The sequence below is a fragment of the Chelon labrosus genome, assembly GCF_963514085.1.
Source record: "Chelon labrosus genome assembly, chromosome: 2".
Lineage (NCBI taxonomy): Eukaryota > Metazoa > Chordata > Actinopteri > Mugiliformes > Mugilidae > Chelon > Chelon labrosus.
In genome coordinates, this window is record NC_140338.1 from 6,277,766 (window position 1) to 6,303,869 (window position 26,104).

The window sequence follows — 26,104 nt, forward strand, 5'->3', positions numbered from 1 at the left end:
TGCGTCCGTGTTGAGGGCATATTGTTGGAAGTTTGTTCATGCGGAACAAACACAGGCTCGTGTGCATAGACTGTATATAAATATGGACAACGCTTCCCCACTTCCTTGCATCGGCCAAACTGGCACTATTTTACCGGGGATACGGGCGGCGTCATCTTGCTGGTTTGGAGCCAATGGCCCAACCACAAGGCTCACTCGCATTTTGGTTTAATTAATACTACGCTCTTCTCTACCTCCATCAGTTACTAGCAAATGTCGGCTTATAGACTTTACTGATTTTTTTTATCTTCTCATTTATTTATTTTTACAACTTTCACAGTCCTACGGGGCACTTTACGTTTGCATGGTGAGTGGTAGTCGGTATTATGTAACATCCTGTTTCTATAGCGTCAGATAACTAACTAAAGCAAAACTTATCCAAACAATTGACACTTGAGCATTCATCAACATTATATTAACTAGGTAAAATGACAGAAACCAGCCTTTAAAAAAATATTTAACGTGTATTTTAGTGTTTTAGTTCGGACCTTGTCCCATCCACTAACATGGAGGGGGTGGAGCTTATGACCTATACTGCAGCCAGCCACCAGGGGGAGCTCTACTTGCTTCGGCATCACTTTTGAGGATTAGTCCCACGGTCCATCTTTATATACAGTCTATGCTCGTGTATGTGTGTGTGAGTGTGTGTGGGTGTGGTTGACAGGCACAGTGCACTGTGCTCCATCTTGTGTGGCCTGCTTGACCCCCAGAGATCAGTGCATTTGGTTCTCTTAAAAAAAAAAAAAAAAGCGTTTTGCTGTACCAGATTGGATGATGACCTTTAAAATCTTTGAGTTATGATTTTCCTTTTTATCTTCTTACTTCTTTTCGTTCTTTCTATTTCTTTGTTTTTATTATCTTTCCGTCTTTTCTCTGGTTTATTCTAAGAGCCGTGTTATGTTTGCCGTTGGATACGTTTTGTTGGTTTGACTTCTCCCTCTCTCTTTGGCCTCTCTCTTTCTTCCACTGTTGATTTTTTGCTTTTTTGCGTTTGGTCAGAGGGAGGCTGCGCCGCTGTCGTGCATTTGACACTGACTTCACTTTTCCTCTGTGCTGTAGAATAATTTCATCAATTTGAGCTTCCTGAGGCTGTTCAGGGCGGCTCGCCTCATCAAGCTGCTGAGACAGGGAGAGACCATCCGCATCCTCCTGTGGACGTTCGTCCAGTCCTTCAAGGTATTGTCAAAAATGGAAACGCACACATACAAAAAAAAAATGTGTATGAACAAAACCGACACTGACAAATATATTTCCTGTCTTTGCTCTGGTAGGCTCTGCCGTACGTGTGTCTGCTCATTGCCATGCTCTTCTTCATCTATGCCATCATCGGCATGCAGGTGAGTGTTGTCTACTTGGATTTAGATTTAGATTAATGCCTGATGTACAAAGAGCTACTGGGAGGATAAATACTCTGGACAACTATGAACACTATGAAAAACTATGAACTGTTTAACTTGTTTAGTTTCATCCAGGAACATTGTTTTTTGGTTTTAATTTATGACTAAACATCTTGTTTTGTCTCTTTCTTTGCTCTGTGTGCAAAGTCTTTAGTTTGTAATTTAACTAGTAAACAATAATTCATTCTGAGATGCTGTGGAGTATGAGTAGAAAGTGTCATGAAACAAAAACTCAAGTAAAGTTCAACATTTATCAGATTTGTACTCGTCTCGAAGCCAGACCGACTTCCCTCCCCCCAAAAATTATTTTAAGACAAAAGCTGGTCTAGAGTCACTCCGCTGGGAACTGATTATGCTCTGGCAAAGATCTTCAGGACTAGAGCCATGGAGTTGAATACATCTCCATAGCCGCTCCATAGAAATTACCCTGGGATCCTTGGTGACCGCTCAGACTATTAGTGTCTTGCTTTTGGAGAGATCTTTGTTGGCGGAGGGTGACAGTCGTCCTAAATCTTCACCATCTGTTCACAGTCGGTGGATTTCAAACTCTTAAGAGATGGTTTTGTAACTTTTTCCAGCCTGAGGAGCAACAAACCAGATCAGACTGAGACTTTTTTTTTTTGAACGACACCTTAGTCTTATTACATTGATAGAAACACTTCTGAGAAGATGGACTCTAGTTTGGCCTTGAAATTAACTGGTAATCCTAGAAATGCACTTTCTATTGAACTATTGAACCTCACAGATATGTAATATTGGCTCTTTTTTCTTAGAGGTGCAAAGACTTTTAAGCGGCACTATGTTTACAATCAGATTACCTGCAGAGGTACTTTTATTCTGTATCCAGTCTCCAAATTAAAGTGTCAGAAGTCAATAGAAAGAAGTAAAGATGCGTAATTTTAAATTCAACACAAATGTCCCTGTTGAGACTACCTTCTTTAACTGTATTTGTTGTTTTTTGTTGGTGTAGTTGTTTGGGAACCTGGCACTAGATGACGAGGGCGAGAGCGCCATCAACGAACACAACAACTTCAGAACCTTCATTATGGCCCTAATGCTGTTGTTCAGGTAACTCATCAAGCCAATCTTCCTCTCTTTTGTTTTATAATTTAACTTTTCACGAAACCCTATCTCCCCCTACCAAACTACATTTCCCTGTTTTGCATCTGTGCTGCGACAGTGATGTGTTTGTTTTCGTGTGTGGAGGAACATAATCTCTAATAATTATCCATCATTTTTAAAAAAAAAAAATCAAATCCCTATGATCCCCCCCTTTCAGTTTCGAATCTGTTCAGTTCAGTTTTATTCATATAGCATAAAATAACAATACAAGTTGTCTCAAGACTCTTTACAAAATCCAGCCTTAAACCCTCAGAGCAAGCATTCTTGTTTGATGCTCCCCGTTAACATCCTCTGGCTGTTCATTTATTAATGCTTCTCTGCGTGTGCCCCTACCCCTGCAGGAGCGCCACAGGTGAGGCGTGGCATGAAATCATGTTGGCCTGCCTGGGTAGTAAGAAATGCGACCCGGCCTCAGGGAACACAGAACCTGAGTGTGGGAGCACCTTCGCCTACACCTACTTCGTTTCCTTCATCTTCCTCTGCTCTTTTCTGGTGAGAAAAAAATAATAATAATCCAACGGTGTCATCCTTTTACTAGACATACGTGCAAATACGTTCACTTGCCAATTCATTAGGTTACGGGCGCATCCTAATTTAACTGACTTGCACTTCGTGGTTGTGTTGAATAAGTGTAAGAAAGGTGGCGGTAATTCAACTGGAGGTCACATTTTGGAGGATGTAGTTTGTGGTTCTGTTACAAACCAATGCATTTCTCTTATTTAGCTTATCCCACTGACTTAAATGGGGTTGTCAAAATAATAGAAACACATGTCTGTACAGCATCTCAATGGGGAAATAAATATGTTTTTTTTTCCTCCACGTTCTTGTTCCAGATGCTGAATCTGTTCGTTGCCGTCATCATGGACAACTTCGAGTACCTGACCAGAGACTCCTCTATCCTCGGGCCGCATCACCTGGACGAGTATGTAAGGATATGGGCCGAGTACGACCCGGCCGCTTGGTGAGTGGCACATACATGGTCCGCCGCACAATTTCAGGGAAACGCATGAACACTGTGAAGAAAATGTAAACGCTCTTAACACGTAGCCGAAAAAATACAGAAAGACGAACGTGTAACGTAGAAGAAATAGCAGATGCAGTCTTGTGCTGGATTGTACTTTTAACCCCTGGCTTTCTCTCCTGCCGCGACCTCACCCAAGAAGTGTGTTGATGAAACAAGTTCCACATCACGTGAACAGGAGTTGAAAGTCTGAGCGAAGGGTTTTCCAGCCTTCGTCCCTGTCTCTCTCTCTCTTTCTTTTTTTGCCTTCTCTCTCAAATTGCACTGTTTGTGCACAGCTGAGATGAATGTAACTCTCCCCCTCTTCCTCTTCCGCCCTCTGTAATATGTGTGCATGCATGAGAGGAAGGATTTTTCTCACTGTAAATAAATGCTCTCTTCTTTTCTGCTCTTTCTTTCTTACATCTTCCTTCTATCTTAATCTCTCTCTCTGTATTCTGTGTGTTCCCTCACCTAACCTCCCCTCCTTGTATTTTTCTTGCAGCGGGCGCATACATTATAAGGATATGTACAGTTTATTGCGAGTTATCTCCCCTCCTCTGGGCCTTGGCAAGAAATGCCCACATAGGGTGGCCTGCAAGGTTTGGACCAAACCCCTAAAGCACAAACTTAAACGCAACCTGCTCGCCTTTAAGAGACTGGAATGAATGTCGCTCTATATCACTTTTAAAACAAGTTCTTTCCTACTTCAACTTCTTTTTATTATTATTTCCTTTTGGTTTGATTTTTCTGTTTCGGGTTTGCATTATTCAATTGTTTCAAACTCATTTCACCATTGAATCATTTTTTTTTGGAGGGGGGAGGGGCGGGTTCTGTTGTATATGCATTCTGACATGACAATGAGAATGTTTGGGACAATGCAGATGTGCACACACACACTCTTGTACACACTCGCACACACGCACACCAAAAGCGGTGTGTGAAGCATGAGGGTGGTGCACTGCACTTGCTATTATTTGTCTTCTGACTGAACGCTGGGATTACGACACTGATGTGTTCACCTTTAAGTCAGTATGATGTCGACGCTAGAGTCTAGACTCCAGTCATCGTCTTTGATTTCTGCTTGCTGTCTAATTTTGCCTGGGCAGAAAATGGTCGAGCAATGTGCATTGTTCTTGTTTGAGTCGGGGGGGGGTTTGGGGTGGGCAAAGGACGGGGTTTACTTTAGTATCAGAGACATACGCAGAGAGGGTTTGGTCTGTCGCCATGCTAACCTCAAGGCATTAGATAGGCTAGCGTTCTCCAGTCATGTGTCATTGAACCTTGAAAGGCAGCAAACGTCGATTATTGTCGCTCAAACAGCGGATTCTGCTGAAAAACACTAACTAGCAGCTGTTGTGTTGTTTTTGTAAAGAACAATTGCAGATTCTTGTACATCCATGGCACATGTTTGGGAACTACTGCACTAATATTAAAATTTCAAACTTCAAAGCCACTATGTGTAGATATTTATAGTGATTGTTGAACCTTATTCCGATGATTCATTTGTAGAAAACCTAAGGGATACTTCTAATATCGTAGTACAGTGATGTTGTAATGTTTTCCCCAGTAGTATCACATAGTGGCTTTAAGGATTTAAGGAGTCTAAAGGAACGTTATACAGTAGAATATACAGTACAGCATTGCAAAGGCCGGTTCACGTGTTGCTCCTTGCACAATAAAAAATATTTTTATAGAGCATCAAGTCCCAAACGTGTTGCCGCATCAAGCTACGAAGAGGATTAAATTTGCAGATAAAGAAGTTATGCCCAATGTTTTTTAATGTACAATTAATGCACATACGTTCTCTTATTATAAGCTCAGCCAAACTATAGTTTGTGAAATCAGGAAGTGACCAAAATCACGGTAATGCTGTAGGAAGCAGTCCTAACCCTAACCCTAACCCTGAAGAATAGTTAATACCCTGCAGAGGGCAGTACTACACCTCGTATCACCAAAACTGCCTTCGTTAATACGCAGGATTAGATGTTGCAATCCCTTGTGCCAAGATGCCAGGCAAAACAGATTTAGATGGCCCTGTCCAACTGAGAAATACCTAACAAACATGCAATCAATGAGATATGACGATTTAACCTACAGTCTAAATGAATGAATTAAATGCCTCTGGCTTGTATCACTACCAGCCAACAGCAGTATGCAGCATGGCATTGGGGTTTTCAAGTGGGCACCTCCCTTCACCGATTTTTCGTTAAGTTAGGCCCACGACACCTCGAGAAGGTTTAACAGTCGCTGCAAAAATCCCTGAAGAAAAAGAAGAAAGAAACGTGTAGAAATAGATAAAGAAATGCGTTTGTTGAGAAGTAAGTTCAGCCTCAAAGCCTAAGAGCTAAGTTGTCTGAGCAGCTGAGATGTTGATAAGACTATTGAAAAATTAAAAAGTATACCTTTGCGTACATGTAAAATATGATTTTAACTATGGAAATCGTGCGATTAATCGCGATTAAATATCTTAATCTATTGACAGCCCTGATTTTTAGCCATGTTCATGCTAAATACTCCACAGTCCCACATCAGGCTGACACTACTTGTCCCTGTGCTGCCTTGTTATTTTACGTATTTATTTATTATCTAAATGTCTACAGTAGTATGGCCAACCCTGCTCTGTTTGTGGCTCTGGTGTATTGGAGAAAGAAGGAAAAGGGGCAGGGTGTGTGTGTGGTTTGGGGCAAGGACTCCTGTACATGGAAAAAAAAGGTCTTGTGTCCACCAGGTAACTCTAAACTACCTGCGTCTACAGATGCTCATGGGGTGACGGATGTGCTTTGCGATGGTAAAGAAGCCTTTAAAGGGCTGCTCATTTAGCAATTTATCTGAGTTATCTTTACTTCTATTGTCAGTAGAGTCATTTATTGTTAAAATACACATGCCATATGCCTCTGGCTGCAATATGGTTTCCCCTAAAGGACCGTCTTTCCACTTGTGGAGGTACTGTTTGTCGTGCTTCTGTTCGACATTTGTTAATCTCCACATCCTTCGAGCGCAAACAGACGCTACGTGTCTCAAACACTGGGCGCAAACGACAAGGTGACAAACCTTTTTGGGAACGTGCGTGAGCTTACAGTAGGTCTTGGCGCCGTCTGGGGCATTGCAACCCTTCCCGTCATCGCCGGGGACGGCTACTCTCGTGAGCATCTGAAGGCCCGGCTGTGAGCGGAGGTTCCTGGTGGACGCGCAGCCTCAGTAACGGACTGCATTGACTTGTCTCTGTGACTCACTCCGATATCTCTGCAGCGGTGCTTTTCTTTGCCTGCTAGAAGCCCCGCTGCCAGTTCTATCCGAGCGGCGAAAGAGGGCAAAGACCTAAAAAGAAAAAAAGAATAATAATAAACCCAATTCCCCTTTTCACCTCGCATAGAACGGTATCTTAACAGCAACTAACTAAACTAAATAACACCTCCTCTTCCGAACCCTCCCTTCCTTCCCAGACCTTTCTTTCTCCCTTCCTTCCTTCCTTCCTTCCTCTCCTCTCCCTTACTTTATGATATACCTCAGACTAGAAAACCACGTAACACCCCCCCCTCGTTCTCTCTCGTTCTCTTTCTTTCTCCTTTTCTCTCACCACAGCAACCACATATCCACAGCGATCAAAACAATAACCTCTGTGTATTTGTTTCCCCCTCCCCTCTTCCTTTCCTTTGTCGGTTTCTTTCTTTTATCTCCCCATGTCTCCTCCTCTCCCCCCAAAACACACCTCTGTGCGTCTGCGTCCCCCTCTCCCCCCCGAATCCTCCCTCTTCCTACTCCTCATTGTTTTTTCTTTCTTTCGTTTTCATGTCGTCCGTCTTCGTTTGTTTTGTCTGTTGCGTGCGTGGGTTTGTTGGCGTACGGGTGGGCGAATGAATGTGTGCATGTGATGCGTGTTTGTGTGTGTGTGTTTGTGTGTGTGTGTTTGTGGCCACGCCAGCGGCCGGATCAGTTACACAGACATGTATCAGATGCTAAGACACATGTGTCCGCCGCTAGGCCTCGGGAAGAGGTGTCCCGCCCGGGTCGCCTATAAGGTAGACTCGCCCCCCACCTTACCCTTCCACCCCCCTCAACCACCAACCCCACCTCCTCCTCCCCTCCTCCCCCTCTCCTGTCAATTCCTCTCTCTCCCCTCCCACTTTCACCCATCTCCGACCTTAATCCTCCCCATCGCTGGGGAAGGAGAACCTCTCCTCTCTCATCTGCTGAAGTCTCCCTCTTCCTCCTTCTCTTCCTCCTCCTCACCCCCCTCCCCTCTCCTCTCCTCCACCCCCCCTCCCTCCAACCTCCCTCCTCCCAGCGGTGTTCTCCTCATTGTCTGTTAATGGTGGTTGTGGTGGTGGTGAGCGCTGTCCTCTCTTCTCTCTCTCCGACCGCGGGGATGGAGGGATGGGCTTTTGTCGTGCAGTGAAGTGAAGTGATAGTGGAGTGGTAGTCAGTCCTCTTTCTTTTATTCCCTCCCGTCAGGCCGCAGGAGTAAGAGAACGGGGGAGGCTTTGCCAGTCCTTCTGCAACCTGCACGGACGCATGCACAAAACGTAATCCAGACAGAGAAACATAGCTAGGGCCCTGATGTGACGAAGCTTTCCCTTTATCCCTTTATACATCCAAACTGATAAAAAAATTGATGTCAACATAGTTTAGCTTGCTGCACCTTGCAGTATAGATGCACAAAAGATTACATAACCTTGTACACAACTCCTGTCTTTATAGCCTAAAATATATCATGCACAATTTATAAATAATCTCCAGCCACATTTTATTATCTGTTACAGGTCTGCAGTACATTTTTTAAAAACTTCCTCCTGGAAAACTGTGAAATATAATTAATAAACTTGACAAATATGGATAGTTTACACGTTTGCTTCACAATTAGAAACCTGATTTGTTCATTTGAGAATCTGTAATGCAGAGGTGAACAGACGAGCGACAGCAGCAGGGAGAATATTTCCACCCAGGTTCAATTCCACCGTGCAACCATTTGCTTACGATGCGGGTACAGAAGGACCGGCAAGGTGTCTGTCTTCAGTCCTCTGCGTCTCTTTTTCCTGTGGATGGCTCTATAATACACATGCACACACGTTACCGCACACTGTGCACATACAAACAATAAATAAAAAACAGTAGGAAAAACTTCTGGCCACCTTTTTTGTCTTTTTTTTCCAAAGATGCTTATTTTTTTGACACCCGAGAACTCTTTGGCTTCTTTGCGCCTCAGACCACCAGGGTAAAGATTTTGGGTTGAGCATTTCAGCATTCGCTCTCGTCTCTTTGTCTCCCTTCCACCTCAGTAAAGTCCTCTTCTGTCCTGTCGACCTTCTTTGTCATTTTTCTTAATTATTGACATCCAGATTCAGCAAAATAGTTTTTTCGCCGAGAGGTTTTGGCGCCAGGAAAGTAGCATAAAAGGAAAATACGTGTCTTTTTGGTCGAATGAGAAATGGTACGATTAAAGCTTTTAGTTTGGTATTCAGTCCGTCTTAAAACTCCCTTCCCTAGAGAGTAATATTAACCTGTGTGATTCCTGATTCTAGTATTTTAATAGACTCCAGTGTCCCTATTTTTTCTTGAATCTGGGTGTCAGTGGCGCGTTCACTTCTGTCTCTCTCCTTTCTCAACTTTCTCTCGTTTGTCCTTTTTTTAATTGTTCATTTCCTTTCCTCTTCCCCCTTTTTGTTCTATATTTCCTACATGTCCACTGTCTCTTTTTCTTCTCTCTCTCTCTTTCTGTCTCTCTGTCATTCTTCTGTCCTACCTCTGCATCCACTTGTCTGCCAGCGATCATCAATCCACCTTCATCCCTTCATAACGTCCCTCTGTCCGTCCGTTCGTCTTTCCTCCTCCACCTCTCCTGTCTTCTTCCTCTCACTCCAGAATGTCCACCTGTCTCAGTGGCCCCCATCACATACTTCAGCCATCAAAAGCCTTCCAGTATTCATTTATACAATTTCCCAGAAAAGAAATGATAAAAATAAATATATTTTTGAGATCAGAAAGACCTCTTTATTAGAGAGAGGAAGGTTCGACACTGATTAGGCTTCTTAGCTCTTGGACTTCTCTTTAGTGGACACTGGGCCCGAGACCACGAGACCTTGTCTTTTTGAACTGACCTCTAAACCTATGTCAGTGTTGTTTTCAGTCCTCGTCTTTATCTCTTGTCCTGTTCTGTAATTTCCGATTTTCTCTTTTCTTTCTATCTACACACACACACACACAAACACAAACACACCGAGCTCCTCTCAACTGACCCACGTCCTCTTGATTCCTCTTTTACTCTTTCAGTGTTTCCACAATCTTCCTCTCCCTCCTCATTCTCGCTCCCCCTCCTCCCTTTTTATCTGTAACCACATCTCATGACCAAGCTTAGACTCACCTAGCTTAGCTCAACTAACTGCTGTCCCCGCCATGTGTCCCCTTTGGTAGACCCCCCCTCGCCCCGCCCCCCCTCTCTTCCCTATACCTTGCAGTACTTTCACCACCGAGTCTGGTCGGTCTGAAACAAAACAACAGAAAGAACATCAGCCATCTCTTTTTGATCTTCTCTTAAGATTTTTTTTTCTTCTTTCAGGGAATGCCACAACTCTAATAATCTCTAACTCTGACATGCCCTTAAGACACTGCACCCGTTTGGCATTGAGAGAGATCTTGACTTGATATGAGGTTCTACCTTTGCTGTCCAATTTGACTTTGATTAAGGGACAACATGAATGTAAACATGTAGAGAGCAAAAACAAAAAATGGATAAGAAATTAATTAATCTGTGAATCAGCAGGATCAATCCAGTTGGATTGAGGATACTCTCTTTGCGCGGATGCACGGCTGCTTGTATTGTAAAAGTGGGTTTTGAGGGGAAGTCGAGGGAGTAGCGGGCTGGATAGTTGGGAAGAGTTGGGGCTTAGATAGTGGGAGTGAAGTAAAGGCATGCTGCATGCTCTGTGTGTCCGTGTTTGTGGGAATTTCTTTTACGGGGGGCGTTTCGTTGTGTTGCATGAGAGCCCTCGCACTTTGTCGCATGGCTACGGGCCCCACTGAGCCTGCCTACTGCCTGCCGAGCGCTGTGGATGTTGGCCGATGCCCTTCGCCTGCCGCTCACTTGGCTTTGGGCATGCCCGACACTCGCACACACTCAGGAAACACACCAGCACGTACACAAACCCCCCCCACCGCCATCGTACTACCGTGCTTGCCATCGTGAGTGCCCAACGCTCATGTTCGTAGGTCAACCCGATGGATGCCAACTTGTCAGGATACGAATGGCAAGCGACCCCCAAGCTGGGCCGGCTTGTTTCGTTCTATCTGCAGGCTGCTCCATCGGTTTTACCTGGTATAGATAGACATGTAAAGACAGGGAACCTCCTTACAGGTAGGGGGAGCTCTATAGCAGATGCCTCAGTTAAATTATACCACAGCAGTCTCCTGAAAGATAGCAGAATTACACCAGTGATACTGTTATTGTTCTCCAGTCAACCTATTTTGTCTCCAAAGGACTCCAATTAAGCGCTCTTAATTGGAGTCCGTGAAATAATTGTGTGTAAGTGGGCAGGGAGGGATGTTGGTGGGCAGGGAGGGGGGTGGCGGGGTTGGTGTATGTGTACTATATATATATATATATATATCCATATATCTATATGTGTGTAACAACAGAGATGTGTAAATGCGCCCATGCATTCACACATTTAGGGAACATGGGCACAGGTTGGGTCGGAGGCCATTTGGGCTCCGATTGTTCCTCCTTGTGGTTCTCGGCTCTCACAGTTGCTTAGCAGCAGATGGCCCTCATTGGATAGCTGTGCTGTCTCGTAGAGTATCACTGGGAAAAACAGGAGACGCAGAAACTCACCTATTCACGTTTCTGACATCAAGCAAAGGCACAACGTTAGCAAAACTGAGCAGCAAACTAAACACATGAATGCTCTGCAGCCACTCAACACAGAATATATTAACAAGAAGACTTATATAACTCGGCTTGAGTTGCAATGCACTAACCTGACCCCAAGTAATCATTGCCTTAACCCTAATCTACCTTTAGGGACTATTAAATAAGACCTGGACAAATCCAGTCCAACTGTAATTGGCAGTCGTCTATGGAGCTCTCTCAACCCTGCCACCCCCTCCCCAAACCCCTCACCCTCTCCCCTTCCTGGAGGTTCAGGAACATCACACAGTAGCAAGGGCACACCCCTTTCTCATCCTCTCGTCCTGACTGGCTCTCCACAGAGGCTGCTGCGCATGGATCTGCCGGTTGCCGACGACAACACAGTGCATTTTAACTCCACCCTCATGGCTCTGATCAGGACAGCTCTGGACATAAAGATTGCCAAGGGTACGATTCCTAAAGTACTATCACACCTTCATCCTATCTCTTCCGCTCAGTTAGGTTTCCTGTGGTTAATGGGGGTAGGACTTCTCGCAACTCAAATGTTGCCTGTTTCTCTTTAAAATGTTTGATCTTATTGTAGCTTATGTGTCAAAAACCCTGCCACTAACAAACTGCTCTCTGTTTTGGGTGAATGTGTACATGCGTGAATGGATAAATATATTTAATTTGGGCCCTCGTTCCATTGTGCCTTGCTTTTGGGCTGCACCTTCTTGCCCTGTGTTTATGTATGCGGACCGTTGAATTTGTTTCGGATGTGTGCTTTTTTTGTGTGTGCAAATGTTTGATGTGTCTGTGTGTGTGTGTGGATACTCTGGGTCGCGGGCTACCCAGGCGGTGCAGACAAGCACCAAATGGATGCAGAGCTGAGAAAGGAGATGATGGCTATTTGGCCCAACTTGTCGCAGAAGACGCTGGACTTGCTGGTCACGCCGCACAAGGGTAAGTTGCAGGAAAATGAGCACATAGTGGTGTGTACGGTATGTGTGTCCGATCACCAACTCACCAAGAGGACAGCTTCTACCAGCCAGTGTCATTCACTGCTTTGCATCTCCTGATCAGACCGATACCACAGAAACACACACGACTACTACTACTACTCACATTGTACACCTGCACACATCCAACACAAAGACATATTTACTGCAATGGGCAGGTAGTTTTCAAGTTTAGACGAATGATGCATTTTGTTACTGATGGATTCCAGTAGTTCAATAAGGTAAGATCAACTGGGTGAAGAATGCACATCCATTGAAGAAACATGAACGTGCAAGGTGGTTAGATTCCAAGCGTGACGGTGTAATAGAGCAGACGATGAAGGAGATGAATAGCTACAGACCAGTCGCCCTGACATCCAGCATCATGAAGACCATGGAGAGGCTGCTGCTCCATGACATCAGGCCCCAGGTCCATCGCGCTCTCGACCCACCTCAGTTTGCGTACCAGGAGAAGGTTGGGGTGGAGGACGCCATCCTCTACCTGCTCCATCACACTCTGTCACACTTGGACAGGGGGAATGCTGCTGTGAGGATCATGTTTTTTGACTTTTCGAGCGCATTCAACACAATCTAACAGAGATGGGAGTGGACTCACAACTCACTTTCTGGATAGTGGACTATCTCAATGGGAGACCTCGGTAGGTCAGGTTGGGGAACTGCACGTCCAGGACTTTCGTCAGCAGCACTGGAGCACCACAGGGGTCTGTGCTCTCCCCTGTCCTATTCACCCTGTACACCTCGGACTGCAACTACAACACAGTCATGTCACCTGCAGAAGTTCTCACTGCAATTGCGGGGTGTATCAGGGACGGACAAGAGCAGGAGTACAAGAATCAAGAATGAACAACTTCATCTCATGGTGCGAAGAGAACCATCTTCTGATCAATACAGATAAGACCAAAGAGATGGAAGTGGATTTCTGGAGGTCCAGGCCTCACCTGCAGCCTGTACCCATCAACAGGGAGTGTGTAGAGGTGGTTCAGACCTATATACGTAGGACCTCCCCCCAAAGTCTAGACGCTGGTGGAGAAGAAGGTAAAGCTGACAGGTGGCTGAAGGAGATGTCTAATGAAGACTATTTGGGGATGGCCATGCAAAAGGTGGAGATGGAGGGAAGAGGTGGGACCAAAGAAACCACCGAAGACCAGTCCGCCCAGTCCCAGAAGCTTTGCAATTTTCAAACAGCCTGCAAATGGAGCTACAGAATGATAGTGACTTGAAAATGTAGGGACGAGGCGGGCAAACGGTTCATTGGATGAAAATCGTAAACCTGGCAAGTGAGCATGGACTGAGTTTGAAATAAGGAAACAGAAGCGACACATCGTATTCCTCCCTCATTGAACTTTCGCCTAAGCTTCATTTCCGCGTCCTCTGTGTTCAGTAAACACACTATACCATACTATACCAAACTCACACTCACACACGTGCACAAACAAAAAGGTCACAACAGAGTGGATTCAGCAGCACAAGCGTACACAGACACTACTGATCTCAACACCAATTTAGTCAGTGCTGGTATCAGGGGGTGCCTACTATAGAAGATCCTCTATAGAAGTCTTTTCACTACAGGAAGAGTTTAAAATCAAATGAACTAGTGAAATATATCTTTACTGATAATAAATGAGTGTGACGAATGACCATTATGATTATGATGATGATTATTATGAGCCCAAGCTCGTATAATCATGCATGTTTAGCAACAACTTAAGGTCGTTTGGCCAAATGCATGGTGGAAAATAACGTATAAGATATGTGTGGTCATATCTTATCACACGTTGATATCAGTTTTAATGCATACGGACTTGTAGCCACGCCACTTTGAAAACGGGTCGCCAGTGAGATACGCCATGAATTAATTTGCGAAAAATCGAAACAAAGCTCAATATTTTTCTGATTTTTAAATGTTTTCATCCCAAACTCTGGGGATACTCGTCCGGAGTTTTTAGAAAAACATTGAGTTCCTGTTTGTTTTTGGGGTTTTTTAAGTTCAATGGAGGCATCCATGTGTTTCTTAGTGAGGTGGCTACCGGGTCATAAGCCTTGACATTAAAGATAAAACGGACCTTTTTTTATACGATAACATGATAATGACGCAATGAGAAAATGTGCATCTGCCTGTGAAAAGACTATCAGCTCTGTTGTGTTAATGACTGTACAGTGTTGTAGTATTGTAGTTGTCTTGTTGTACGCCAGAAACTGAGGACGACTCAGACGAAACTTTACCTGAGCACGTTTAGACTTTTTTTTTTAGACTTAGCATATACACTGATCAGGCATAACATTATGACCACCTTCCTAATATTGTGTAGGTCTCCCTTGTGCCTTCAAAACAGTTACAGAATGGACATGGACCTTCCGAGGGTGTCCTGTGGTGTCTGGCAACTGAATGTTGTTAGTGGGGGGACTTTGGGTCCTATGGGTTGAGGGGAGGGGCCTCTGTCGATCATCCCATAGATACTTGATCAGTTTGGGATCTAGGTTGACACCTTGTGCTATCCAAAAAAAAGGCATTTTTTTGAGAAGACTGGTGGGAAGTTTGAGGTTTAAGTAGAAGTTTCCTACTTAAACCTCAAACTTCCCACCAGTCCCCTAGAACTGAAGAAACTACTCGGCTGAGTGGTCAAACGTCTTCTCAAAAAAACAAACTCTACAAGTCCAGCTGGCTTTTTTTAAACGCCTTTTTTTTGGATATAACATGACCTGGATGACTGAGAACCTTCACAGACAACACCTTGTTCTGTTTGTCATGCTCTTTTGAGTTGTTCCTGAACCATTTGTGCCTGTGTCAGGCTGCATCCTGGTGCCAAATCCAAAAGTTTATCAGTAGAACATTGTATCATCACAAGATGGTCAGTGTTATTAACTTTTCCTGTCAGTGGTCATAATGTTATGCCTGATTGGCGAAACTGAAAGACTTATTTGCTTTTATTACTGGTTACTTCTCTGAAGTCTGCATGGCCTGCTTTGAAGCACAGTTGTCCCAGTCCCTGGCGTACTCTGCATGCTATTGTGTATTTCTCTATTGTAAGTGTCTGTGTTGCCTTGTCCCCCACTCCCATCCCCACCTCCCCTCCCCACGGCTCAGGGTCCCATCTCGCTCGGGTCTAATCTTGCAGGGTAACTTGTCATTTTCTCAGCAGCCACAGACTTGACGGTGGGCAAAATCTACGCCGCCATGATGATCATGGAATACTACCGGCAGAGCAAGATGAAAAAGCAGCAGGCCCTGCGAGAGGAACAGGTAGACGCCATCCCAGAGAAATGCCCTGAACGCAATAAGACCCCCCCTCCCTTTCATCTTTCTGTTCTTCCTGGCCCTCCCTTTTGATGCCACTTCTGCAAGCCCTTTGAACGGATTTTTGTTTCCTTTCTTCTGTCAAATATGGATTTAAAAGTATATTAAAAAAAACACGTCTTATACATTTAAATCCTATATCGATTGGATACACTTTCCGACAAAGCTCACCTCCCCCTTTGGGCTGTGCTGTACCGTTTCTCAAGCATGCATTCTTTCTCTAGCACCTTGTTGCATCCTTTGCCAGCCTCATTTTCTTTTTCACAGACTGTTTGAACGAGGTGAGGAAGCCTTGGTTAAGCTTTTCTTTTTCTTGTCGATACTGTTCTGAACAACGATGATGATGATGATGATGATGATGATACCACATGGCCTTACCTTTCGTTCTTTGTCGGTGCTCTCCCCCTCCTGTCAATGAATGCCTCTGAGATGCACTCGCTCCCGCTGTCTCTGTATTTTCAGTCCGCCCCGTGGACAGGTGGAAACATATCTCTCCGCTCACGTAACGCCTCAGTTTTCACTCCGAAATCTGATGAAACCAAATCCAAATTTACTCCCGTGCTGACCGAGGAGGAGTTGATGAAGGAGTGCACTTGAAAGTGAATGGAGAGTATGTTCGCCTATTTTTTTTCTTTTCCTGAACAGCGTGCCGTTGCAAACACAGTACGTGTTGGTATGTTCTTGAATGCAGCTATCCCATTGGACTGAATGGACGGTTCCACACAGGCTCTCTCAACATCAGCAGTGCATAAGGACTTTAACCAGTCTGTGTGTCTTTCTGTTTGTCCCACGTCATGTTTGCATTATCCCACTTTGTCCTTTGTCCTCTTTTTCATCCTGGCCTATTGTCAAATCCTCCCCCAAAAAACACCATACCACTGCTATAATAGGCAATAAAAGTCTTTTTTAGCGGAGAAATTCAAAACTGACAGTGGGGTTTAGTGGCACGAAATATTAATTCTGATCTAAAACAGTAGTTTACCAAAGGGTAACCTTCTGATCCTCAGCAAAGATACAGGAAATTTCCGCCGAGAGACAAAGGTCCAAAAGTAACTGAGAAGACAGCTACCTAATTGTATTTACATGCCCACAAGCCTAGCTTTGATTTGCATTAGAGGCGACACTAATGGAAACTAATTTACCTGTATTTATTTAGAAGCCATATTAGATTTCATAGCCTAGCCTTAGATTTTATTACTTGAAACACTTAAGTCGATATTAATAAACATGGTGGAGGCAGTGTAGATTGGTAAATGGCCTCGTGTTTGTATAGCTGTAATAGCTATATAGCACTTTATAATCAAAATGACACATCTCACACATCTGACTCAGGGTCCTGTGTCTTGCTCAAGGACACTTTGGCCACGTTCTGGGGACGCCCTGGTTTACACAGAGACGTAATGGGTAGGGACCACCTGCTTTACTTGGATAGATAGATGGATACATGGATGGATGGGTAGGTAGGTAGGAAGGTAGGTAGGTAGGAAGATAGGTAGGTAGGTAGGTAGGAAGGAAGATGGATAGATGGATGGATGGATGGATGGATGGATGGATGGATGGATAAGTAGGAGGATGGGAGGATGGATGGATAGGTAGGTAGGTAGGTAGGTAGGTAGGGAGGAAGATGGATAGATAGATGGATGGATGGATAAGTAGGAGGATGGGAGGATGGATGGGTAGGTAGGTAGGGAGGTAGGGAGGTAGGTAGGTAGGTAGGAAGATGGATGGATGGATGATAGGTAGGTAGGTAGGTAGGTAGGTAGGTATATATGCAGAAATATATATAACAAATACACAGTATATACAAAATATACAAAAGTATATATTTATATAGATATATGTATCTATATAAATATCCTGTTTAGCCTGTTTTAGATCCATAGAAAATCTGCCGGTATGATTTTTGTTTCATACCGATGTTTTCCAAACTGAAAGCAAACAGGCAAACTACTAGAGAAATACAATATTTTAGAATGAAAAATCACAAAATACCAGTGGGATGGATTTTTTTTTCCTCCTCTCTCTTCACCTCCATTCCTCCTCCGTTTCACACCAGTTGTCTTCTTCAATGTTTGCTGTTATTGTGTCTCCAGTGTTTACTTGGTTCTCTTGTTTCTCCACCTTGTCTTATTGTTTCCGGTCCGTTGTGTCTGTCTCCCACGCCGTCTCTGCTCTTCTGATGCTTTCTGTTTATCCTTCCAGGACCTTGACCTATCAAGCGCTCCCTGTTTGGTCAATCTCGGTTGATTGTCACCAAGTTGTTGCTGTTGGGATGTTGAGTGGAGATTCCTGTGACCGCTGTGATCAGTCAGTCTTGGGACCATTCATTCATACATATGACACTGCTGGAACGTACTCCATCAGAGCCGTAGTCAGTGTTAGGTGTTTGTGTCTTTGTCGTGGTTCCGTCTAAATGTTTGTACCGTGAATTATGTCGGGACGCATCAGTTCCCCCGGGCCAGTGCCACATCAGACCAGACCAGACGGTAAACTTAAGACAAGAACTGGACGAGTTAAGACGACTTCTTAAACCTGTGCCATCTTAGGTAGTCAACGGTCATAGTGATTTTAAGATAACTGATTTATACCAGCTTCTTTTTAGCTTCTTTTTAGCCATGCTAACCAAAGTTAGCCGCCTTCAGTAATGAGGTCCATTGTAGCTAGATGGAGCTCCAGCCTAATGTGTCATTGAGGGTTTGGATATTAATTTTTTTCTGATCAGGTCTTGATCAGTGTGCCCTCATTTAGCTTTCAGCCTTTAGCCTCCAGGCTGTAGCAGTCGCCATTAAGCCAGGCATGAGAGGACTCTATTAAACATGCTCCCCTTGAGAAACACAGCTTGACCCCTGACCTCAGCGATGGAAGCGGTACCGCTGCTCCATGATCAGATGTCCGATTTTCCAAGGTTTTCCAGGAAATGGCGTGTTACTCAAAAACGTCTCGACAGATGAAGAATCACACGGATTGTGAAATGAAATGTGATTCCTGAGTAAAAATGTCTCTATATTGATGAGTCTCATGTGTATGATAATCTGGTCCAAGAGCTGTGATTTAAGAGCAATCTTGCCTCAGATTCCTAAGGTAGAAGCTCCCTTCTGACGCAGATCTGAAGTCAGCTTTCCCTCCTTGAACATTAGGTTGCAAAAAAATTCAACGCTTCTTAAAAGTGCCCCTTCAAACACGAGTTCAGGGTGGTAAGCCGACTTCACGTCAGTTGTCAGTTGCAGGGAACTTTACCTTGGATACCCACAGCCATGTGCTTGGCGATGGCGCCCCCGTGTGGGTGCATGCCGCGAGTGCATCCTGTGTTTGTGTCCTGTGTCTGCCCCCCTGAGTGTGCCTGATGCAAGCCTGCAGGCCATGTCGTGTATCTCACACAGAACCGAACGCCATTAATGTTTCAGCGCATGGAGCCACCCTCTGAGGGAGGGGGCACCGACGGCCAGGGGGGCCAGGGCCAGAACGGCCTCCCCAGCACCCAGCCGGACAACGTCAACAGCATGTGAGTAGAACGGGGAGGAACTGGGAAGCTGGCACATGTACTCAAACATGCACACTGTCTATCGGGCTGTAAAATCAACTTGTTCAATTTTACAGTTATTTTTTCTTCTTCAAGGGAGCAGAACATATATATGTTTTGTTTTTTTGTAGATTTACTTCACAGTAAATCAATAAATATTCTCCCAAACACACAAATTGTAATCATGCCAGAGCTGGGGCTGCTTTAAATAAAATCAGCTGGAGGATCTTTCATGTGCAGAGTTTCATCCAGGCTGCAAAGCAAAACTTTGCAAAAACTTTGTTGTGAATCCAAATGTTTGAAGACATTAACCCTCGTACGTACATACACCAGTCAGGCATAACATTATGACCACTATCAGTAGAAGTAAATAACATTGACCATCTTGTGACAATTCACTGTTCTGCTGGGAAACGTTTGGACCTGGCATTCATTCATGTGGATGTTACTTAGACATGTAGCACCCACCTAGACCAGACCAGGCACCCCCACCCCATAACAATGACACTCCTTGATGGCAGCAGCCATCCCCAGCAGGATGCAGCCTGACACAGACACACAGACAAAAACGCTTTAGGAACAAATAAAAAAACATGAAAAACATGAAGAACATCACAAGGTGTTGACCTTGCCTCCAAATTCAAGCATCTGTGGAATGATCCACAGAGGCCCCTCCCTTCAAATCCCCCCCACTAACAACATCCTGTTGCCGGACACCACAGGACACCCTCAGAAGGCCCATGTCCATTTTCTGATGAGTCACAACTGTTTTGGAGGCACAAGGGAGACCTAGACAATATTAGGAAGGTGGTCATAATGTTATGCCTGATCAGTGTATATACAGTGTGTCCAGGCAAAGAAAGTGTCCTTTAGAAATCATTTTCAAATCTCTGAGTGACTGCAAAAGTGAATCTCTTCTCCTTTTTGTCAGTTATTAATTTTTGTCTTGGTCGATCAGTCTGTAGCGACACACTGTAACGTGCCTTCTATCTTAACACTAATGTTATCATGATTTCTAGATATTTTGAGAAATGCTTTCCTATAAGTTATTAGAGATGTTCCAGCTGAAGACCTCCCTGATTTGTAATCTGTGTGTGTGTCAGACCTCCCGAGGGTGGCATGACTGAGAGCCAGTCATGGGTGACGGCCAAACCCCAAGAAATGTTCCAAAACACGGGGAACTGGAGCCCGGACAGACCCTACCCCGACGACCTCCATGACAACCGCCACAACCCACAGGTATGACGAGCCGAGACATGCATCTCGTCTCCACGGTGACACGTCCAGCGCAAAACGCAGACGGTTCGTCTCCCGCCACTGTGGTTGCACTCTGGTCTAGTAGTATTTGTCGAAAACCCGTCGAAAGCATCACGCTTAACGCACATATACCGAAAATAACCCCCCATTAACTCCCATTAATGTGGGAAAACACTGAACAATCTGCCTGTTTCTCTATCTATATCCTATTCTTTTGGAACTTTTTATGCATTTTAACAGGTAAATATGATCGATTCATGAAGTTAATGCACCGGCCGTATTTCGATGAGTTTCATCAGAAATAAAACTTGCGATACTCTGAGATCTAAGAGCTCTAAACCTCAATGACATGTACAGATTTTCCACAGAAACGAATTAAGCCGTTGTTAAGTGGGAAAGTGAATGACTGAATGGAAAGAAAAAAGCACCTGTCATTTGCTTTGATGCGTCTTTTCTGATCCCCATTGATACGTGCAGGTGGTTGGTTGGGCGTCTACGCGCAAAAAGACTAAAAAACACAAGTCTGTTCTAATGTACTTGTTGTGGGACGGCCTGAGAACTGTCAGTCCTTTATCAAGGTCGTCAAGTTGTCAGCAACCAATCATTGAAACGTTGGATGTTGCTGCTGACGAGACAGCAGCGCCTTTCTCTCTCTTCATCTTCCTGGTCCACATCTCAGTCGTACCATCTTCCTGTTCCCTTGATTTTTTATTTATTGATTTTTTCTCCGGTTCACTCTTCAACCTTCTCGTTGAGTCAGTGGCTTGGAGTTGGTGTTTTTCGTGATGTACTTGTCCGCTTGTCTGTAGGGGACGCCCCTACTCTACTCCCCAGCGCCTCATCTCTCTACTGAATCCCAGGATGAACGTGCAAAGAGGGACTATGGAATTGAAATTGTGAAGTGTACTCTTAAGGAAAAAGAAAAAGGCATTTTTGTGTCCTTGAGTTGGCAGCTTGGTACGAGAAAATGTTTGAGCCTTTGGGTCAGGGTTTCCACTTTCCAAAATTTTTATATTAGCGCACAATCAGCTGATTTCACAATGTTGTTCTATAGTCTGATCAGTCCACCTCATCCTAATGTTTTAGACCCTTCTTTGTAGGGGTTGCACGACTTCAGATGTTTTTTTAAAGTCAAGTCGACAACGACTAGTCGCTGATGACGTCGCTAATCAAAACACAGCAGAAAGTAATGAAATCTATATTCTTGATCTGAATACTTCATGCACTAAATACTGTGTGCTGCAGATATGTATAGCCTGTATAAAAACAGGCAGCAAGTCAGCACCATCAGTAGCATTTAGTAGTACTCCACAGCCCGTTGTAAGAGGGGATGGTGTAGCATAACCCTAACCCTAATCCATCTCATGTACTGCAGCTAAAGGTCTAATAACTTTGACAAATTGTTGATGTGCAACCTGCTTCTCTCTGTTACAGCAGGACGTTTGGTGAAGTTGTTGTAGAAAGGATTTGGACCGTTCCTCGGCTAGCGTTAGCGGATGCCTTTTCAGAGGCATTGCAGTAGTACTTTAGTTGTATTTCAGGACTGACATGTCACGGTACTATGGGCTTCATCTTTAGTGAAGTATTTCCACACACTTGATGAACCGCTGCTAGTTTGCTGCAATGACCCACTTGACTCCTCACCTGTCTTCTAGGAGGCGTCCATGTTGTTACTGTCACGTGATCAGTGACTAGTCGACATGATGCTTAAAGCGTCATGACATGGCCGATTAATCGACTTGTCTGTACAACCCCTACTTTGTTGTAATTTTTTTGCTAACAAAACAAAAGGTTGTAACCTTTAATTTATGCAACTTGTTGCATAAACGGAACCGCAGCATGCCACGCCCCTCCCCCCGTTTCATTTAGTCGACAAACCCCTCAGCAGACGGTGGTCACGCCCCCCCTCTCATTGTTTTTTTACAGACGGTAGAGATGAGGGAGATGGGGCGGGACGGGTACTCCGACACTGAGCCCTATCACCCAATGGATGGGCATGGGCGGACCATCTCCATGCCCCGCCTCTCGGCAGACAACCAAGTGAGCACCTTCATCCCACCATCCTCACTCTCTTGCGCAGTCTCAGCCACTAAACCCGCTCACTGTGATGGCAGTTGAAGTGAATTGAAGCGGCCTCTCCTTGCATCCTAAAACAAATAAACGATAGAATAAACCAAATTATTTCTTAAAAAAGTTTACACAGAGCACATTTAAATGTGTTTATGTAGGACAACATATGAATTAGTTTGCAAACAATCATTTAAATCATTTCTTTCTTATTAGTTAAGACTTACTGGTTGTATTACTGCACAATCACATTTTTGAGCTAATTTTGATGAGATCTTTTTACGGTGAACCTATAAACATAGATTTCATTCTCTGTGAATTGTGGTTTAGGATGCAACACAAAGGAGGATGACTTCTGTTAATTCACTTCCCCCTGTCTGGCTTCCCCCTCGTTTGTCTTCCCTCCCCCTCCTCCATCATCCCTCCAACCCTCACCTCACCCAGCCTTCACCCTCCACTCCTCCAGCTCCTGACCCTCTGCTGCTCAGCTCAAAAAATGATTTCATCTCCTAGTAGCGACACAGCTCCCGTTAAACTCTTAACAACAGAGCGCAATGCAACGTGGGTCTGAAGTCTGGATCAGTGTCCTGGATATGTATTCATATTTATATATCCAGAAGACCTAAATCAATAGAATATCCCGTCCCTTACCATCCCCCGCTCCATCTCCATTCGATCCTTGGTGTGTCTGTCCTGTGTAAACTGTGGCCAGAGTTAGTGTCAGTCTCCAGCCGTCTTCTTCGTAACAGGCAAAAGTAAAGGACGTGATGGGGAAAAAAAATAAATAAATAAATAAATTAGGAACTTCAGCATAAGAGTAAAAGTTGAATCAACGATCACAGGTGATCTCCGCAGGTTTGATTATTGCGACAATATGAAGCATTAAATACTTATTTCATCATTTATAAAACGTTGCTCCTACATTATTAGACATTAGTAAGATGCATAATGCCTTATTCTTAATTTATACACATCTGTAACGTGTATAATAATTGTGTTTTCCTACTTTACTAGTGATCAGTTGAAGTATTTACAATCCAGAGTTAAGGAGTGATGAGTAGTTTATGAGATCACTTAGAAGTGAATGATTATAACAAACTAGAAAACACTTTATACTAACAAGACGCAGTAAATAATAAGCATTAGTAAATACTTAATTCATGCATGAGTCTTTCATTTATAGACATTTTATAAATGTAGTTTAAAATGCCTTATTCTTAATTCATAGGCGGCTGTATGTAAGTGTAAGTAAATTATTAATACTCTTTAAATGCACATTCATACATCTTATTATTATTCTTATTTACACATACTAATTGTTACTAAGTGTGTTAATAAATGGTTTATAAACATGCATTTGTACTGTAAATCATTATTATTTCATTAGTTTATTAATTGTACTTTCTAAATGATCATATAAACCACCAGTAACTGGTGTGTATATACTTTAATATCTAATTCATAAATGACAAACTGATCGTTGGTAAAGTGTGAATGCAGAGTGCATTTATAAACTGCTTCCTAATGTCTATTAATGTAGGGGCGACACTATAAATGATGAATGACATGCTTACTAATGCTTCATAGTGTGCATTTGTTATAAAGTCTTATGGAAAAATGTGTTATACAAGTTTATTAACTGTCATTTGACATAAAAAAATTTTTTTAAAAAATCAATGAATCTGCAAATTCAGTTTCAAGACCCAATGTGTACTGATTCTGATTTTGTGCGTTTGCGACTTTGAAATCTGTTACACGTGTTTTTTGTTCAGGCCTTTTCTTTAACATTGACATTTTTTTAAACAAATAAAAGAGCCGCCAGTCAGTGCAAGACAAATAATAATAATTTAATCCCTTTATTCGTCCTGCAATGGGGAAATTTCAGTTCCTGCTGTTTGACCCATCTATTTGTTCACACAGTAGTGTGTACAGTTGGTGCAATTTGGGAGCAGTTTGGCGGTTAGATGCTTGCTCAGGGCACCTCAGCCATGGATACAGCGTGAAGCGAACCTGGGAACCCTCGGTCCCAAGCTGCAGCTCTAACCACTACGACATGATGCAAGGATCTAACCTTTTTACGATCCCGTTAATAAACGCTGAATCGTGTTTCCGTACAGGAACATGCAGACCCGCCTGGTTTTCTTACTTCAGAGCCTCTGGCTGCAGTTACACACTCACACACACACACATCCATTCCCACACCCATACTCCCACATGTCACTGCATCGAATCATGCTGCTCTCACTTTGGTATGTTGGTTACTCCATGAAGTGTTTATGAACATTTAAGAGGAGAGTGCACAAGGTGACTGTGAGCTGTGGACGTAAATGTGAATTTTGTAACTTAGTGAGAGTATATAGAAAAACTTTAATGGTAAGCTGCACCTTGTTTTATACATATGTGTATATATATATATGTATTTATAGCAGCAATTAGCACCACACCTTCATACTGTGATGAAAAGAAAAGTGGACAATCAGTTTTCTTTGCTTTCTTTCGCTGTCCGTCAATAGAAAATGTGATTTTAGAGTAAATGAATCCTTAAAACACTTGTCACTATAAACACACAGTACCCTCAGAGTAACAGAAAGCCAGAGCACAGTGTAGACAAATATCCTGTGTGTGTATCTGTTTGTGCGTGTTTGTGTTGCGTATACAGTATACTCTACGTGTGTGTGTGTGTGTGTGTGTGTGTGTCCGTACACTGTTACTTACTGTCTTCTAACACTGCTCTGCCTTACAGAGAGCTCATGCTGTTTCGGTAAGTGTGTGTGAGTGTGTGTGTGTGTGTGTGTGTACGTGTGGATGCATCTTATATTGTCCTCTGTCCTCTCTCGCTCACTGGCACACTCCCTCGCTCTCATGTGTGCGCTCTAGCCTTCTTTATATTAACTGGATTATCTCCCTTTCTCCTTCTCCTTCTTCCCCGTCACTTATATTTTATACTTTTTATATCCTCCTTCTTTTTTTATGTCTCCTTCCCTTTCTCTTTTTATGTCCCACATCTGTCTTACCCTTCTGCTGTTATTTTATGTATTATCATCCTCCCTCTCTCTCTTCCTCATATCTCTGTTGTTGTTTTTGTTTTTTTGTTTTTTCATCTCTTTCTCTGTCCTTTGCCTTCTTTTCTCTTTCGGCCCTGGCGGCTACGCTACGTCGGGCCTTTGCTGTGTTTGCGTGTGCGTGCGTGCTACACTGCTCTGCTCCACGTATCATCTCTGTGTTTGCCTGCTCTGCAGCGGAGGAGACACAGGCCTCGCGGAAATAACCTCAGTGTATGTACATCTCTCTCTCTCTCTCTCTCTCTCTCTCTCTCTCTCTCTCTCTCTCTCTCTCTCTCTCTATCTCTCTCTCTCTCTCTCACACACACACACACTTTCTTTCTCTCTCTCTTGCCTCTTTGCCCAGTCTTTTTTTTGCCCCACCTGGGGTACCAGACGTGTGGGTTTGAAAAGGTCACAGAGGTTATCCAGTAGGCATTCAAGCCAGCTAACGTTACATTTCTAAATCCTCAGGTGATTAATTACAACCCAGATTGATAAATA

At 43.7% G+C, this 26,104-nt stretch overlaps 1 protein-coding gene across 1 annotated transcript in view; it reads left to right on the forward strand.

Moving 5' to 3' along the window:
• The window catches only part of cacna1ab (calcium channel, voltage-dependent, P/Q type, alpha 1A subunit, b), a gene marked incomplete at both ends in the record, with an annotated part of 167,288 nt that overhangs the window by 132,181 nt on the left and 9,003 nt on the right, over window positions 1-26,104 (forward strand). The window contains 14 exons of the mRNA XM_084568105.1: window positions 1,099-1,215; window positions 1,311-1,376; window positions 2,407-2,504; window positions 2,900-3,050; window positions 3,392-3,519; window positions 4,064-4,160; window positions 11,764-11,869; window positions 12,257-12,364; window positions 15,558-15,661; window positions 19,096-19,217; window positions 20,339-20,474; window positions 22,419-22,532; window positions 25,303-25,320; window positions 25,799-25,834. Coding sequence (XP_084424231.1) covers window positions 1,099-1,215; window positions 1,311-1,376; window positions 2,407-2,504; window positions 2,900-3,050; window positions 3,392-3,519; window positions 4,064-4,160; window positions 11,764-11,869; window positions 12,257-12,364; window positions 15,558-15,661; window positions 19,096-19,217; window positions 20,339-20,474; window positions 22,419-22,532; window positions 25,303-25,320; window positions 25,799-25,834 — 1,401 coding nt within the window. The remainder of the gene's footprint in view (window positions 1-1,098; window positions 1,216-1,310; window positions 1,377-2,406; window positions 2,505-2,899; window positions 3,051-3,391; window positions 3,520-4,063; window positions 4,161-11,763; window positions 11,870-12,256; window positions 12,365-15,557; window positions 15,662-19,095; window positions 19,218-20,338; window positions 20,475-22,418; window positions 22,533-25,302; window positions 25,321-25,798; window positions 25,835-26,104) is intronic.